Source organism: Pteronotus mesoamericanus, unplaced genomic scaffold, assembly GCF_021234165.1.
Source record: "Pteronotus mesoamericanus isolate MK-2021 breed Mesoamerican mustached bat unplaced genomic scaffold, CSHL_Meso_final scaffold_21, whole genome shotgun sequence".
In the NCBI taxonomy this organism is placed as follows: Eukaryota; Metazoa; Chordata; class Mammalia; order Chiroptera; family Mormoopidae; genus Pteronotus; species Pteronotus mesoamericanus.
Genome location: NW_026555310.1, coordinates 867128 through 883183, shown reverse-complemented (window position 1 = coordinate 883183; position 16056 = coordinate 867128). Strand labels below are relative to the sequence as shown.

The following is a 16056-nucleotide window of genomic DNA, read 5'->3' as shown; positions in this document are numbered from 1 at the left end:
TATTGCTTGATATACTTTTAAGTTTTTGCAATAATTATAATTATTATGTACATTTTATATTATCATAATTACTTTAGCAACCTTTTTCACTTACAAAAGTGTCTCTATTTGAACAATAATTTATATACCCACTGTATCTATTTCCCTGTGTGATCTGAATTCTGGGAAAAAAGAAAATATATTTTCAGTGGCTTACCAGTTATTTTTGCATAGAATACCCATGAGTAAAAACCTAAGAATAAAAACAGTTAGGCTTTTACACTATAAATAATGAAGTTAATATTCTTTTTTTATAGTTTATTTTCTTATAATGTGCCATAACAAAATAAGTGTCCTAGGAATTTATTTGAGTCTTATATCAATTATTTAGAATGGAGGACTTGGACTAGATAATTGTAAGTTGAATCCCAAAACAAATACTGTAGTTTATATCCAAGGTATAAAAAAAGTTTAGTTTAAAATCAAATAAAATATTCAGAGGTGCTAAACACTACTATTTCCTTTTCCAGAACCTAGAAATGGCAAAAACTTATGTGAAACCCAAGGAGATGTCAGAGTTGGTCAACACACCGTCCTGGATAGACAAAAGTCTGGGTTCTCAGAATGAGATGGAGGAGGAGAGAAAACCAGGTGCTTATGGGATGCTTGGCAGCTTAGCTGAAGAACATGACAGTATTGAGGAAGAGGAAGAGGAGGACGAGGATGGGGAGAAACCTAAGAGAAGAGGTCCCAAGAAAAAGAAGATGACAAAAGCTCGCCTGGAGAGGTTCAGGGCTCGAAGAGTCAAGGCCAATGCTAGAGAACGGACCCGGATGCATGGCCTGAATGATGCCCTGGACAACCTGAGGAGAGTCATGCCATGTTACTCTAAAACCCAAAAGCTCTCCAAGATAGAGACTCTTAGACTGGCCAGGAACTATATTTGGGCTTTGTCTGAGGTCTTGGAAACCGGCCAGACACCTGAAGGAAAGGGCTTTGTGGAGATGCTCTGTAAAGGGCTCTCTCAGCCCACAAGCAATCTGGTGGCTGGATGCCTCCAACTGGGCCCGCAGTCTGTCCTCCTGGAGAAACATGAGGAGAAGTCTGCCATTTGTGACTCTGCCATCTCTGTCCACAACTTCAACTATCAGTCTCCTGGGCTCCCCAGCCCTCCTTATGGCCATATGGAAACGCATCTTATTAATCTCAAACCCCCAATGTTCAAGAGTTTGGGAGAATCATCCTTTGGGAGTCATCCACCTGACTGCACTACACCACCTTATGAGGGCCCACTTACTCCACCCCTGAGCATCAGTGGGAACTTCTCCTTGAAGCAAGATGGCTCTCCTGACCTGGATAAATCCTACAGCTTCATGCCACATTACACCTCTGCAAGTCTAAGCTCAGGGCATGTGCATTCAACTCCCTTTCAGGCTGGTACCCCTCACTATGATGTTCCTATAGATATGTCCTATGATTCCTACCCCCACCATGGCATTGGGACTCAACTCAATACAATCTTCACTGATTAAAGCAGTAAGATCAGCATTTCAGAGGATGTTATGGAGTTGTTTTTCATAATTCAAGTGGTTGAGCTGCAAATTCAATGACCTTCAAGGAACCCTATAGCTATATATCAATACAATAGTCCCAGTCCATTTAGGCCCTCCTACACCTGCCATTCTCTTTTCTCATCAACTTCTCAAATTGTATTGATTTCTGTATTTAGGGTCCTCATGTGAAGTTATTTGATTGTTTACAATCATGTGGAGATAGAAGAGAAGTCTTAGGTCTTATTCTGGTGTTGCCAATAACTTACTGAATGATCTATGCCAATTAATTTTCCATTTCTGGCCTCTGTTTACTTACTGATAAAATCAAGCAATTGCTCTATGTCTAAATGATTTCTAAAGTCCTTCACAGTTCTAAAATTCTGTAACTTTGGTGACTGCTCTATAAACTTCTTCAAACTGTTAGGATGGAGGAATGGTAGAAGATGGACACTGTGTGTCGAGGATCAAATGGACTTGCCAGTGGAGCACCAGGTGCATGACTCTTGGAGACTAAATGTTTGGATGTTTTTTGAATCTATCTAAAAATAGCCTCCAGAGGCTGAAATTCTAAGTTGGCTGTCACTGTGAATAACAAAACATGTTCTTTAAGAAATTAACTATTTCTTGTTGGGCTAAAAGCTGAACATAACTTCCTTAGTAATTTGAGAACCGTAATAGATATCTCATATGAACTTGATTCTTGATAAATTTCAAAAGCACTTTTATTAGGACTAGAGATGGGGTAATCAAGTCACTGAAACCTCAGACTCCTGTGACCAATGGAACTTAGAGAAGTTGTCTAGATCATTCCATGGCCTTCATAACCAGAGGACTCTGGAAATTCTGATGAAACTCAGGTGCTGTTATTGGAATCAGCAAACAGCCTAGGTCACATTCAAGAGCAATACAATAAAATGGCTATTGGCTATATTAACTATGGCTGTATGATAGTTTGGGGACTCCCTCTAGCTAATACCTGCCCATAGGTAAATCACTAGATTATCTTTGGCAAGATGAATTTTTTCTTTCTGATTAAAAAAAAACATGTTTAAAATCACTGACCTCTGTCCACACCAATATCATATTTTCTAGAAGCACAAGCACCAATCAATTTATTGACCAACCTTAATATTTCCAACATATATACAATTCCGTGTCTCCTCCATTAATTGTTATTCTTTCTAACTTGTAAAATATACTTTATTTTTACATATTGTAGATAACATTTTGAGGAACCAGACAGCAATGCAGATATCAAATCCAGGGTCAGTGAATGCTTTTACCAATCTATGTCTTCATCACAAGTTTATCCTGGTTCACAGGATGTTTGTTTTTCATCTTGTAACTCCTCCTTCCTTAACAGCAGCACCAGTTTTGTCAAATGTATCTTTTTCCAGAGAAATGTAATCTGAGAAATGTTACTGTCCTGGTCAATGTGCCAGAACAATTATTTAAAACAAACTAAAAGCCTAAATGGTTTATGTGATAGTGGATCACATCCTATTCCTGCCAGAGAGGATAAGTTTAGGATGCAAGGTACACAAATAAGGCCAATGAATAAAAGTGATAAGGCAGATTAGTATGTCATTTTCTACAGCTCAGCTACCCGCTAAAACCTGCCAAACTATCTGTGCATCTTGCCTTTTTTACCCTCTTATTTATTACTTCCTTGCAGTCCAAGATATTTTCTTTCCATTTTGCTTGCAGCACCAACCCTGCTGGATTTTTTACTCTTGGTTGGTAAATCCACTGGAAAGTATCCAGAGCCATCCCACGTGATTTGAGTGTGCGCAGGCACTTCCCTTTGTGAGAGGCAGTTGGAGGGATCTATCCTTGAAGCTAGCATTTTTCTGGCATTTAAGTTTGTAGATAATGAATGTTGTCTGAGTTATTTATTAGATATTATTTATTTAATTTATTTCACCCTTCCTTTTATGCAAATTCCTTAGGTAACATATATGTGCTTGTAAAACCTCCCTAAAGCTTCATTTGGGAAGTAGCTCCTAATTTTGCTGGGAATTTCAAGTTTAGGATGAGAAAAAAGGAAGAAGTTAGTGCAGAATTACTTACAGCAACTTCATAAAAATCAGCAATAATTTGAATGGCTATGCAAGTTAATATTTTTAGATTTTTTTCCTTCACTCTAAAACAAGCCAGTTATTTTTTGAGGAATTGTCTGTTTATGCTTTGGGGGAGTATGGTTCCCATGAAGCAAGAATCCCTGGGATTGTTCAGAAGGACTTTATAACTGAATGAACATTTGGGAATGTAGGGTGGTTGGAAAGAGCCTACTCTCCAACCCAGGGTGATCTCATTCTTTTAGGGACTTTATTAGATAAAGCAAAGCAATTGTTTAAACTTTTTGTAAAAAAAAAAAAAAGCCTGTTTTCCCTTCCTTTTTTTCCTAGAAGAAATAAAGCTGTCAGTCTTATTAGACATCATGTTGTGTTGTTGTTCATTAAAGTTTTTCTTCACTGTCATCTATTAATTTTCTAGGACTCTAAATCCTGCGAGCAGCCAGCAGAGCACAGAGGGCCTGTCAAGGGAATGTACGCCTCCCACATTTCATCTGATCTTTCCAGAGGACTTGAAAGCTCTAAGCTAAGCAGCTAGAAGCCTAGAAGAACAGGCCATTGAAACAATCAACTATAAAATCTGTAGTTGAGGGAAACACATGTTCTCGTTTACAAAAATCTAGGGCTATGAGCAACTTAAGCCATCAAACCTCAGAGAGGTGGGCAACAGAAAGACAGGATATTATCCAAGAGTTGGGTGAGCCAACTAACTTAAAAAAAATAACACCTCTTCTTTTGATATTTTTCTTTCAGTTTTCTTCAGTTAAAACTTTTCAGGGATCCTTCTTACATAAAATGCTGATGATTAAGAAATAATAATGATGATGATAAAAATAAAGTTTAATAAAAAGAGTTGGCTAGTCAAGGGAGAGATTTGGCTTACAATATTAAGAAACAAAAAATACAGAATGAATCATTCTCTCATTCCTATCCTCCATCTGCCCAGAACCCACTTTCCAACTAGAAGCCACTTTTTAATTGTTAGTTTATTAGTTGCAAGAGATCTTTTATGCATATGCAAGAAAAATTAGGTATACCAGGCACAAATATTAAATATAAATATTAAGTTACATTATCCTCACCTTTTTCCTTCTGTCAATGGTAACATAATATAACACAGTTCTGCATATTATTGTTTATTTCAACTGATATTTTGGAGGTATTTTCATGTCATATAAAGTTTCAAAATTACTTGTTACAGCTGGTTAGCATTCCACATTAAAATACCAAAATATATAAAATTAAATTGTATAATTTAGACTTTCCCAGTCACTCATAATACTGAATGAATAATCATATGCACATGTCATTTGACACTTATTAAGTATCTTTGCAAAGAATATTCCAGGGGGATAAAGATAAACACAGATAAGAACAATCACATCTAGCAGTTGTTGGATGCTATGTATTATCACTCTAAGTGATTTACATGTATTAATTCATTCAATCCTAAAACTGCCCTTAAAAGGAGACACTATTATTATTCTCACTTTATAAATTAAGAAGCTAATGTGTAGAGTAATCTATTAAAGCTCACATTCCTAGTAAATGGCAGAGGCAGGATTTGAACTAGTTGGTTTATACAAAATGTTTGAAATGATTATCAGTGGTTGTTTGCCTGGTAGGTACATAAAGATGTCATATTTCAAAAGGCCAGAGTTTGTGGAAGTGGAGGTACTTTTTGATGTCCCTCAAATTTTTCTTTACATACGGAACCCTGTTGCCTCCATGACCCAGGCTGGCCCATACCCAAGCTCTGGAATAGAAGCTCAACTTTCTATTATGTGTTGCCTATGTAGACTATGAAGAAAAAGACCAGGTCAGTCCTGGCTGGTTTGGCTCAGTGGACTGAGCACCAGCCTGTGAACCAAAAGGTCTCCGGTTCAATTCCCAGTCAGGGCACATGCCTAGGCTGCAGGCCAAGCCCCTACTTGGGGATATGTGATAAGCAGCCAATTGACATGATCTCTCATACATTGATGTTTCTTTCCCTCTCTTTCTCCCTTCCCCCTTTCTAAAAATAAATTAAAACTTAAAAAAAAAAAAAAAAAGAAAAAGACCAGGTCACAGATGCATGCTTTGTTGCTTCAAAGTGCCCATCTCTCAGAAGGCCTAAATCTATTTTACTTCTGTCATCTCACATATCTTTAGAGTTTTTGAAAAAACAGTTTTAGCAGGGAATTATGAAGATAAATTGTTTATTAATATAGGAAGATCCTATCTTTGAGGTTATTTTTCCTAAATATATATCACTTTGCATTATAGTTTGGGGCTTTAATTACAAGCATTGACTTTAGGGTATAAAGTAAATGATATATTAGTTATGTAACTTTATGATTGAGTAACTTTTGCTAAATTGACTAACCCTGCAGAGGCTCAGTTGCCTGCAATTTAAAATAGCAATAATAGCAATGATTTCCTAATAGGATTGTTATGATTAATTAATAAAGGTAATACATTTAAGGTCCATCGAAAGTACTAAATAAGCAGTAATTATTATAATCATGTTACTATTTATTATTCTTTGATTACGTTCACGTTAACGTTTTCTTTGCTCCGATAACTGTCTGGGGGCGAGTGGACGGTGGCTGCAGCAGGTCCACGGAGCCCGTGGAGTGTTTCCTTAGGAGGTGAATCAGGCAGACTTGGGTTTGATGCTAACGGGCTGAGTAGTCCTAGACACATCTTTATGTTTCAGTTTTCTTCTGTATAAAAAGGGCATAAAAATACCACCAAATCCATGAAGTTGATATGAGAATTAAAAGGGATGATAATGTCAGTGAAGAGTTTACTCAGGTTTTGACACATGGGCAATTTACCATTATTATTGTTATTGTTATGATTAGGAGTAGATCGGAAAAGATGATGAAATAGAGGACAAGAGAGCAGAGCAGATGCTTAAATTTATACAGTATAAATCATTGACCAAGCCAACATCAAAATCTGAATTTTTGGACCAACACATCAAACACTGAAATACGCTATTGTCTAAGTTTTCACAGTGACACCTTAAACAGAAATCTTAAAATTTCCTGAATTTGGGAAATATGAAACACTGTATTTTTATTTTTATTTTTTAGAAATTGGTAGAGGGTTGAAAGGAGGCTTGTGGCAGTTTTTTGCTGTTATCTGGCCTAAGGCTATGTGGAAAAAGAATATCATTATCCTCAAATATACAGTACTATACACTTCATTTCAATTCCATTTTCACAGGTAGTTATGGAGCATTTCCTATGGGCCAGGCACTGAGCCAAGTGCTGGAAATACAGAAATGAATATATGACCATGCTTTGTGGGTTTATTGTTTGGCAGATTATAAATTAATAAAGCATTTTATACAGTTATTTTTCAACATTGACAGAAATATGAGGCAAGGAGTTCAAGTATAAATACTGGGTGACAGAGGAAGAAACTGATACTCAGAGATTAGCTCGGTCAAACAATTAAGTGGAAGTTAAGTCAGAGATTATCTGATTACAATGTTATTTTGTTTGTTTGTTTTAGATAAGTAAAGTCCTGTTTTATTTGTGGTTAAGTAAAGCACATTTTCTGGATGATATTAATAGATTGTTCTGACAATTCTAGATAAGTTACTGGTTAAATAACCTTGGTTAAATTAACCCCTCAAAGCCTTAGCTGCTTTGTTGAAACTGCTAAAACTAATTACTACAAATATTAAACAAAGCAAAAAATAATTGTGGCCATCAATATATCTGAAGGAAACCAAAACACTAATTTGAAAGAATATAAGCACCCCATGTTCATTGCAGTGTTATTTACAATCACCAAGATATGGAAGCAGCCCAAGTGTCCATCAGTAGATAAGTGGATAAAACAACTATGGGACATTTACATAATGGAATACTACTCGCCCATAAAAAAGAAGAAAATTTTACCCTTTGGGACTCTGTGGATATACCTGGAGAACATTATGCTAAATGAAATAAACCAGTCAGAGAAAGACAAATGCCATATGATTTCACTCATATGTGGAATCTAATGAACAAACTGAACTAACAAGGAAAATGCAGACAGACTCATAGATAGAGAGCAGGCCAGCAGGTCTGGGGTGGGAGGAAGTTGGGGGTGGAGGAGTTGAGCAAAAAGGAAGAAGGACTCTTGGACATGGACAACAGTGTGGTGATTGCTAGGGGGAGGGGAGTGTAAGGGGACTGAATGGTAATGGGAAAAAAGTGCAATAGAGATTAAGTAAAAAAAGCTGTGGCCAAGGTTAGGTGCAGATGCATAGTAACCATGGAAGTAGTTAGTTGATCATAAAAATCAAAGGAATCCCATCATAGCTGTCATAATACACATGAAAATAAAGTGTTTGGTCAATACCTCACATGCATGTAAATAAGTAGATCAATTTACTAAGTATGAACTGAAGAAAATTTTAGAAAATGGTAACTAAGGACTCAAGGAAAGGATAAGGAAATTGCTGTTTATTGGACATCCGCACCAGGTATAAGTCACAAAGTCAAATTTTCAATATTGAGTCAGTTTGCCAAATACTCCATTGAAGGAGGTTCCAGATATTGTAGAAACCTGTGTAGAAATGTGTGAATAAATCTGAGAACATGGCAAGCCATGGAAAGTCTCTGAGCATCTGTCTTCTCACCTACAGAGGGAGATGACTGTGCTAATAGACATCTCAAGTTTCTCTCATTTTAATATTTTCATAGTTCCACCCACAGCCTATGTCCATTTTCTCCGAAAGATACATATATTTTAGACAAAAAAAATGAGTGAATAATGATTGAGTAAAAGCTAATAGGTTAAAGAAAAGACGACAAGTCATTACAGTCAAGGTGGTGTTTGGGCACCTTGAAGGGTTTTATAATTACTGGTTAGCTATCCCGAGGAACTTGGGTGCTTTCAATTTGTTATCAATGTGGTAGTCAATTTTCTAGGCAGTGAATTAATTCTAGAAACAATGACTACAACATGTTTGGCAACTGAAAGGCCCATAATTGACACTGACTTAAAAATAAACTTATCTAACAGTAAATTGAGAAATTGTGTTATTTCTAGAAATGTGCAATTGCCCCTCCCCCAAGTGGGAAAGATAGGGAGGTGTTGACTATATTGTTTACTTGAATACAAATACAGCATGTTCTCAGCTATCCATATTAATTATCCATGTTGTGGATTATTGATGAAAAATATTTCATATGAAGCTTGATTATCCATGCCGGTTACATGCCTAATTTCTAGTATGTGCATGTGCACGCTTGCACGCGCGTGTGTGTATACACATATTAGTGTATCTACATTTAAACAAACATAAACCAAGGCAGATATATATCTGTACATATGTGTTTCTCTGTGTATACATATAGATATACACACACATATTTAAAGGTATATATGCTTGAATGCATACATGTTGGTACATGTTGAACACACATGCACACACACATATATGTATATATTTTAATGTACTCTAAAGTCAAATGGAAACACTCTTTGGATCATTTAATTTTTGGCAAGTCTATCACCTGAGTTTCTTCCTTCATTAATTCTCTGTTAATAACTGAGCCAGGAGGTTAGGCTCTGGAGAGAGGAGGTGGAGGCAGACAGGAAGGCAGGAAGGGAGGCAGGGTCTCATGTTTCCCAATGGGCCGGACCTGGATGGGCAGCCTGATAATGGTAAGTGTCTTCTTTGGCCTGCGCCTGTGCCCTCCCATCCTTTGAGAGCTGAACTCTGAGCAGAGGCAGATCCAGGGCAGGAAGACACGTGGCCTCCCCGCAGGAGGCCAGGCACAGCCTCAAGCTGCTCAGGGACTCCTGGAGCAGACGCTCCCCTGGCTCCTGCTCAGCCCACTGCTGCCAGCCAGCAGCTTCCCTCCTGCCAGACCCCTGGGCATGCAGAGGGAATAGCACAATTACCTGATCACTGCCCAGAGAGATCTAGGACACATGCAGACAGATGGAGGACCAGGGGAACTCAGCACTGTTCCGTACTGAAAAAGCAAAGGAGACAAGCCCGGGAGAAAGAAGGGCCAGGTTTTAAAGAAGGTTCTGAAGTTTGTTTTTCTCCAAGCAGCTCCCAAGCAAGCTGTTTTTCTCACCTGAACAAAAGCTCTGGAAGAAAAGACATGGATGTCCTAGCTGCTGGCAAATAATCTGAGAAAGGCCATTGACTCACAGTGTGAGTTTCTACAGGAAAAAGAAAGTCACAGGCAGGTACTGATAGAAATAGAATGTGTGAGAGTCAGAGCTGCAGAAAGGTCCATACAGAGAAAGACAGAGTCTGAGACACAGATCAAAACAGCACATGCGTGAACTTAACATGCTACGCTTCTTATTTCTTATTTTCACTCTTCCATTCTCACTTTCATTGCCACCGTCCTGGTCCAGGCCCTTAGTATCTATTGATCTGGACTCAGATAATGGTGTTCTTTCAAACTTCCAGTCTTTTTGCACCCGATGTCTCCTTCCTTCCACAAACCCATCCTGATTGGCCATCTTAAAGTAATAATTTCTTCAATTCCCACCTGGTATTTTCCAGGTATATGCTCACCAGTAATCCTCCCCTCGCTTTCATCAGAAGCCACCCACCCCACTCCCCTCACTCTTCTTTCTATCCCAACTATACATTTGTGTGTATAATACACTCCCTGTATTATTACTGCTCCCTCGCCTTTGCTCCTGGCATTGCCTTTCCCTGCAGTATGCTCCTCCTGTCTTCGCTTACTAGACTTGTACTTATACTTCAAAGCCTAGTGGAAATTTCTCCTTGACAAAAGCTTGACCAAGTATTACAACAATATTATAATATTATTGCTCCCTTTTTATTTAAATTTAATTATTTATATTTATCTTATTTATATTATTGCCTCTTTATATTTACTTAAATATTGCCTACTTCTTTTGCAGTTTAGGGGATCATGGTAATTGATCCTTGAAATAGTTACAATTTCCATCTATGTCTCCTCTACTAGTTTATAAGCTCCTTGAAAGAGAGGCTGTTTCTTCCACTTGTTATATTAACAGTTCTTGGTGCGGTCCTTTCTTTATGGTAAGGAGGAGGTAAAGCTAATTGTTTTGAGGGTCCTTAAACACATTCTAGGAATTGTGTAGTTAATTTTTACATTCCCACAGACACATATAACTCTTGGAGAAAAGTGTTATTTTTTTTCTATTATACAGATGATCACAAGGATGTTCAGGTAATGTCCATGTCTACTCAACTCATAAGAAGAGAGTGATAAGGATTCTTATCTAGGATTGTATCAGTGACAGAGTGATTTTTTTTGCACTAATATAGGTGTGAATAAAAACAAAAAATATAAACATTTCATGAGTTTTGTCCACCCAGTGTTCACTCTGCTATAGAATATAACAAAACTTAATTATAAAAATTTTTATTTAGACAAAACCAGAGAGGTCAGTTGGAATAATACAGAGTAAAATAAAGAGACAAGTAAATATTGTTGAAGAAGTAGGACTTTGGAAACAACATCAGAGAAACAAAATTAAGCCAACATAAAGGCTGAGTGGAGTGGTGGGGGAGAAATTGAGACAACTGTACTTGGACAGCAATAAAAAAAAAGGCTGAGTGGGAGGGAGGAAGAGAGTAGGAAGCCATGAGAGGAAGTCTAAATGAAGAACAAAGGCGAGATAAAGGAGCATGGGTGCGACTTCTGCAAGTGAAGTATCTCAAATCTTTTTACATATCGTCCCAGAGCCCCCACTCCATGGCAGTGGCGGGAATGTGAGATCCACATTTGGAAACAGACAGGTGCTGCCTCTGTTGTATCTCAGGTAGGAGCCACGTGACTTGATTTCTGCTGCACAAAACACTGGGCACCACCATGCTCCTCACTAAAACTTCTTGAATGTAATCCTGGCTATATATTTTCAGAGCAACAGAAATCCTACCACCATGATTCATTTCAGAGAAGAACAGACTGTAGGTTTCCCAAGTTTTCCAATTTACCAGAAGACTTTCGCCGCAACATGAAAGTTTCAATTTGGTCACTGGTATCTTCTTTAATGACAAGGTTCATCAGACAAAAATTTGTTTACTGATGGTGTGGATGGATAACTTTTTCTAGCTCACAGAGCCATTGAGGTCTCATGATTTCTTTTGGGCTTGTGAGTTTGACAAATTCTGTGTGAATGCTATGTTTACCAGATATTATCATTGGCTTTGGGCAAGTTTCATAAACTCCTTAGAGCTTCAAAAATCTTCATCTGCAAAATGATGACAATAATTACCATGCAGGGTTTTTGTAACATTAAACAGGGTTAACATAACACACATATCACAATGTCTGGCACATTATTAGTGTTCAGTAATTGGTAGTTTTGTCATCATCTTCATCAACATCATTCCCTCCTATGCAGGTGAATGCACCTGTCACACTGAGCTAGTGCAAAGAGAGACTAACGCAGAGGCAGAGAAATGATAAAAGAGGGCTCATGACGGTAAATGTAGCATTGGATGATGACTAAAACCATCAGAAGGAATAACTGAGTTGTTGTCTGGAGTGTGTGACTCAGCTGGAGCCCAAGTACAAAAGGTCCCTAAACAGAAGTATCAGGGATAGAGAGAGGGCAGCTGACACTGTGCCCAGAGTTGGCACAGTCCAACAAGATTTTCAAGGATAAATGAAAAAAATTAGTCCTGAGAGGGAGCACCACTGAACCATGCTGCCCTGTTTTCGAGCAGCAGCTGCAAGCAGGGATAGCAGCTGCAGCTGTTCCCAGAAGCTTGGATTCCCAGGGAAAGTGGGCATCAGGCAAAGTAAAAGGGAGGGAGAGAGGAGCATGAGACAATGCGCTGGGTTCTCAGGATGGGAGATTCCACTGCATAGAAAGAAGGGGCCTGAGCCCAGAGGGAGATGTGTGGGGTGGCAAGGAGAGGATGCTTTGAATGGCAAATGCTATTCAGGCTGATGGCTCAATAGAGAGGGCTAGATTGGGGAATCAAGACCTTTCTAGCCATTTCTGCTCTTAGATTGCTGCATAAACATGAGCAATAATAATAATAATAATAATAATTGCTAATGCTAGTTGAATGCTAACCAGATGCCAGGCAATGTTCTTCTTCTTCTTTTTTTTTTTTACATATATGAAATAATGTAATGCTTACTACAACACTATGAAATCAGTGCTGATACTGCCTGCTATTTACACACATAAATCTGAGGCACAGAGGGGTAATGTCACCTAACAGTCAAGTGACAGACCTGAGATTTAACCTGGGCAGTTTGGCACCTGAGACTGTGTTTTTATCCATCGTCCTCTACCAATACAGTCTAAAAGAATTGCCTGCAATGCTGGAAGCATTCCACATCAAGCACTGGAAATGTGGCCACTGCAACTGAGAAACTGAATTTTTGATATTATTTAATTATGACTAATTTAAATTTAAAGAGCCTCATATGGTTTGGTGCTACACAATGGATAGCTCAGCTTTTTTACTCTCTCCCTAAAGAGACAGACCTCTGTGGATTTCAGTTATTAATTATTTTTCCATCTAAACATTGTGGGTTTGCACCCTGGAATGGAAAATACATGAAGTGATTGCCATTATTGCCTCCATGCCTCCTGCCCAGAGATATCATTAAACCAGCATGACTCTCTTTCCTACTGAGTCTGGACATTCCTCGGAATCCATCACAACAGAGGGCTCTAAACAGTCACTGTCAATATCTTAGACTCTTCTTCTGAAAAGGAAGTGATCTCCATCTCTGGACTCCACACAACGTCTAAGGAAAGTACCAGGTAGAGGCAGCAGAGGGAAGGGGATGCTGTTACAAAGGACACCTCTTCCAGCCCTTCTCATACCAGCATCACTGCTTTTCTTTCTTTGCAGTCAGTTGTACCCCTACCAAGTTGCTCTTTACCCACATAACATGTCCCCCATCCCTTGTCTTAATCTGGAGGGCTCATGATTTACACTGTACTTAAGGATTTAACTGGTTTTCTCTAAAGCTCTAGACCAAGTCATTTTTGCTGCATTGGATGTCAGCAGATATAAATGGACACAAAAGAGCCCTTTTTTTTTTCCTTCTAAATATACCACTGAAAAAATCCTCTACCAGGATCCATGGTGCCTTTCTGCACGCAAGCAAATGTCAGAGGCAGGTCAGAGACCAAGGAGATGCTATTTCCTGCAAAGGGAAGTAACAGTTCTCCAAGTAGTTCTTGAACTAGAATTTTTATTTTGAGCCTTAAATCACCAGAATAACTTACCTTTGTCATCATCAGACTAAGCCTCTGGAAACTCCAACGCCCAATTGACAACTATTTTCCTAACTGATTCCTAATTAACTCTTTCTCTCTCTCCAGAATGACCTTTTAGCTCTCCTGCCTTCCCTTGATCTTTCCCTGCCAAAACCCTACTTAGATATCAAGATGTAGCTCAAATGTCGCTTGCCCAGGAAAGCTTTTTTTTTGATGCTGCTCCCAACACACACATCTCCCAGCTGGGTGAGGTTCCCCTACTCTGTGAGCTAACAGTCCCTTTGCTCACACCCACAGAACATTTTACTTCCACTTCTACTAGAGCATTTAATTCATTCTGCTGTGCTACTGTGTTCCTAAATCTGTCTCCCCTGAAGACTGTTAGATCGTCAATAATAGGGAGATAAATTACAGATTTTTGTCCCTGGTACCTTGCAAAGAGCTTGATATATGGCAAGAGTTTAATAAATATTCATTGAATGGACAGAAGAACAAATGACCAAGCTAGAGATGAGATCACACTCGTGTGGCAGAGCAGATTGGTGTTACAACCCCAAGGTCGGGAACAAGGGAGACTGTTCCCTGGCCACCCTGACCTTTTCTGTTCTGAACAGAATAATCAAGGACAGACTCTCTCTTCCTCATTCCCTGTCACTGCCATAAAATTCCAGTCATTCTAATTTTATCCTCTCATTTGCCTCTCCCCTCCCCTGTCCTGCACAGTTCCAAAACACTTGGCTTCTCTCCCCCTCTGTCCCAATTGTTTCTCTTTCTATAGTATCGGAATCTCATTGTCATGCCGGCTGTATTCCCTCCTGACCTCTCAGCCTCTTATTGTTAGATGTCAGGAGGGCCCAGGTGGCAGCTGGGCTCCCAGCAGGGGAGACCTGGCGTCCCAAGGGTATCCCCTGCAGGTGCTGGAATACTCAACAGCCAGGTCTCATATCACCATCACCATTTTCTTCTGCAGGTCTCCTGCCCCCTCCCACAGTCTTCAATTCCTTTTCTCAGGAACTCTCAGGGCCTGACTGATCAGCAGGGCTGGGTATAGGCTTAAGCAGAGAAAAAGTTCTTTTCTTTGAAAAAGGTTCAGGTCTGTCTGGGCTGTTTACACTCTTCTCAGTCAGATCTCCTATGTGCTATTAGCTGAAAGCATCCCCAAATACTACATTTCAACTCTAAAATGTTTTGATTGCCTCCCTCTACAGAACTCTCACTACCACATCATCTGAGATCTTCAAATATTTATCCAGTCAAAGCTATTATAAGTGCTACCTTTACAAGGTAGCGTCTCTCAATTCTAGCACTCCTCTTTCCTTCTCTGGAAAGACGTACCTCTGCCGTAGCATAATCCCACTGTTCCCTTGTTGTGGACTCTGGTATATGGGGTTGTATCCAACTATGATCCAGTTCCAGTTCAGGAAGTTACTCTCATAATTTGATTTAGTTTGATCCTTACAATAACCCATTGCACAGATGAGAAAACTGAGATTCTGCACTTATTTGCCCAGAGTCATCAGTCAAGGGTGGCAGAGCCAAGACTTGAGTTTTGTGGTTTTACATGACATTTAGTTCATAGTATTCCATGAACTAAAGTTCATGACATATTTGATTAAGTTTTATTAATGGAAACGTTAAATTCTGATGGTAATACAGGTGTCAAGCACACAGACTGAGTGGAAGAACAGAGAAGTTTTCTCAGATAAGGGAGAGAAAGTTGTGTCACTTCTTACTGAATCAGAGAAAGAAAAAGGAAATCCTTATTTATATGAGGTTGAATTAAGCAGATGCCTAAGAAAATAGAGAAATATATGGCAAGATCAGTGTTTTTATTCCTTTACTTTCTTTTTTTAACTCTTCACAACAATGTCTTATCCTCACCTTCAAGGATACCAATGCCAATGCCAAGTGATGTGATCCTCTACTTAGAGAGTTTTTCCATTCAGTGGAAAGTTTTTGCACCTAATTTTGTTCTACCTTTAGCTTATCCTGCACACTCTGCACTCTGAAGTGCAAAGGTGATATGCACTAAAATGAATTTATTCCTGAAATGGGTCTGATTGAGAAGCTATTCATTCCCAACCTCCTCAAAGCACTAGTATGTGTGATTAACATCACTAGCCAGAATTCAACTCTAAACTTTCTGTCTTAGCTGGAGATTTAGTCATTTTGCTCCTTGCCTCTCTTTGTCACCATAGGGTCCTGGCCAAATCATTGGGGTGTGGAGGATGTGGGGAAAAAGAGGTGCA

General features: G+C 38.9%; 1 protein-coding gene across 1 annotated transcript; it reads left to right on the top strand.

Moving 5' to 3' along the window:
• Window positions 1-518: 518 nt before the first annotated feature.
• Window positions 519-1511, top strand: NEUROD4 (neuronal differentiation 4). Its single transcript, XM_054590729.1, has one exon. The coding sequence runs from the start codon at window positions 519-521 to the stop codon at window positions 1509-1511; it is 993 nt and encodes a 330-aa protein (XP_054446704.1).
• The last annotated feature ends 14545 nt before the right edge of the window (window positions 1512-16056 follow it).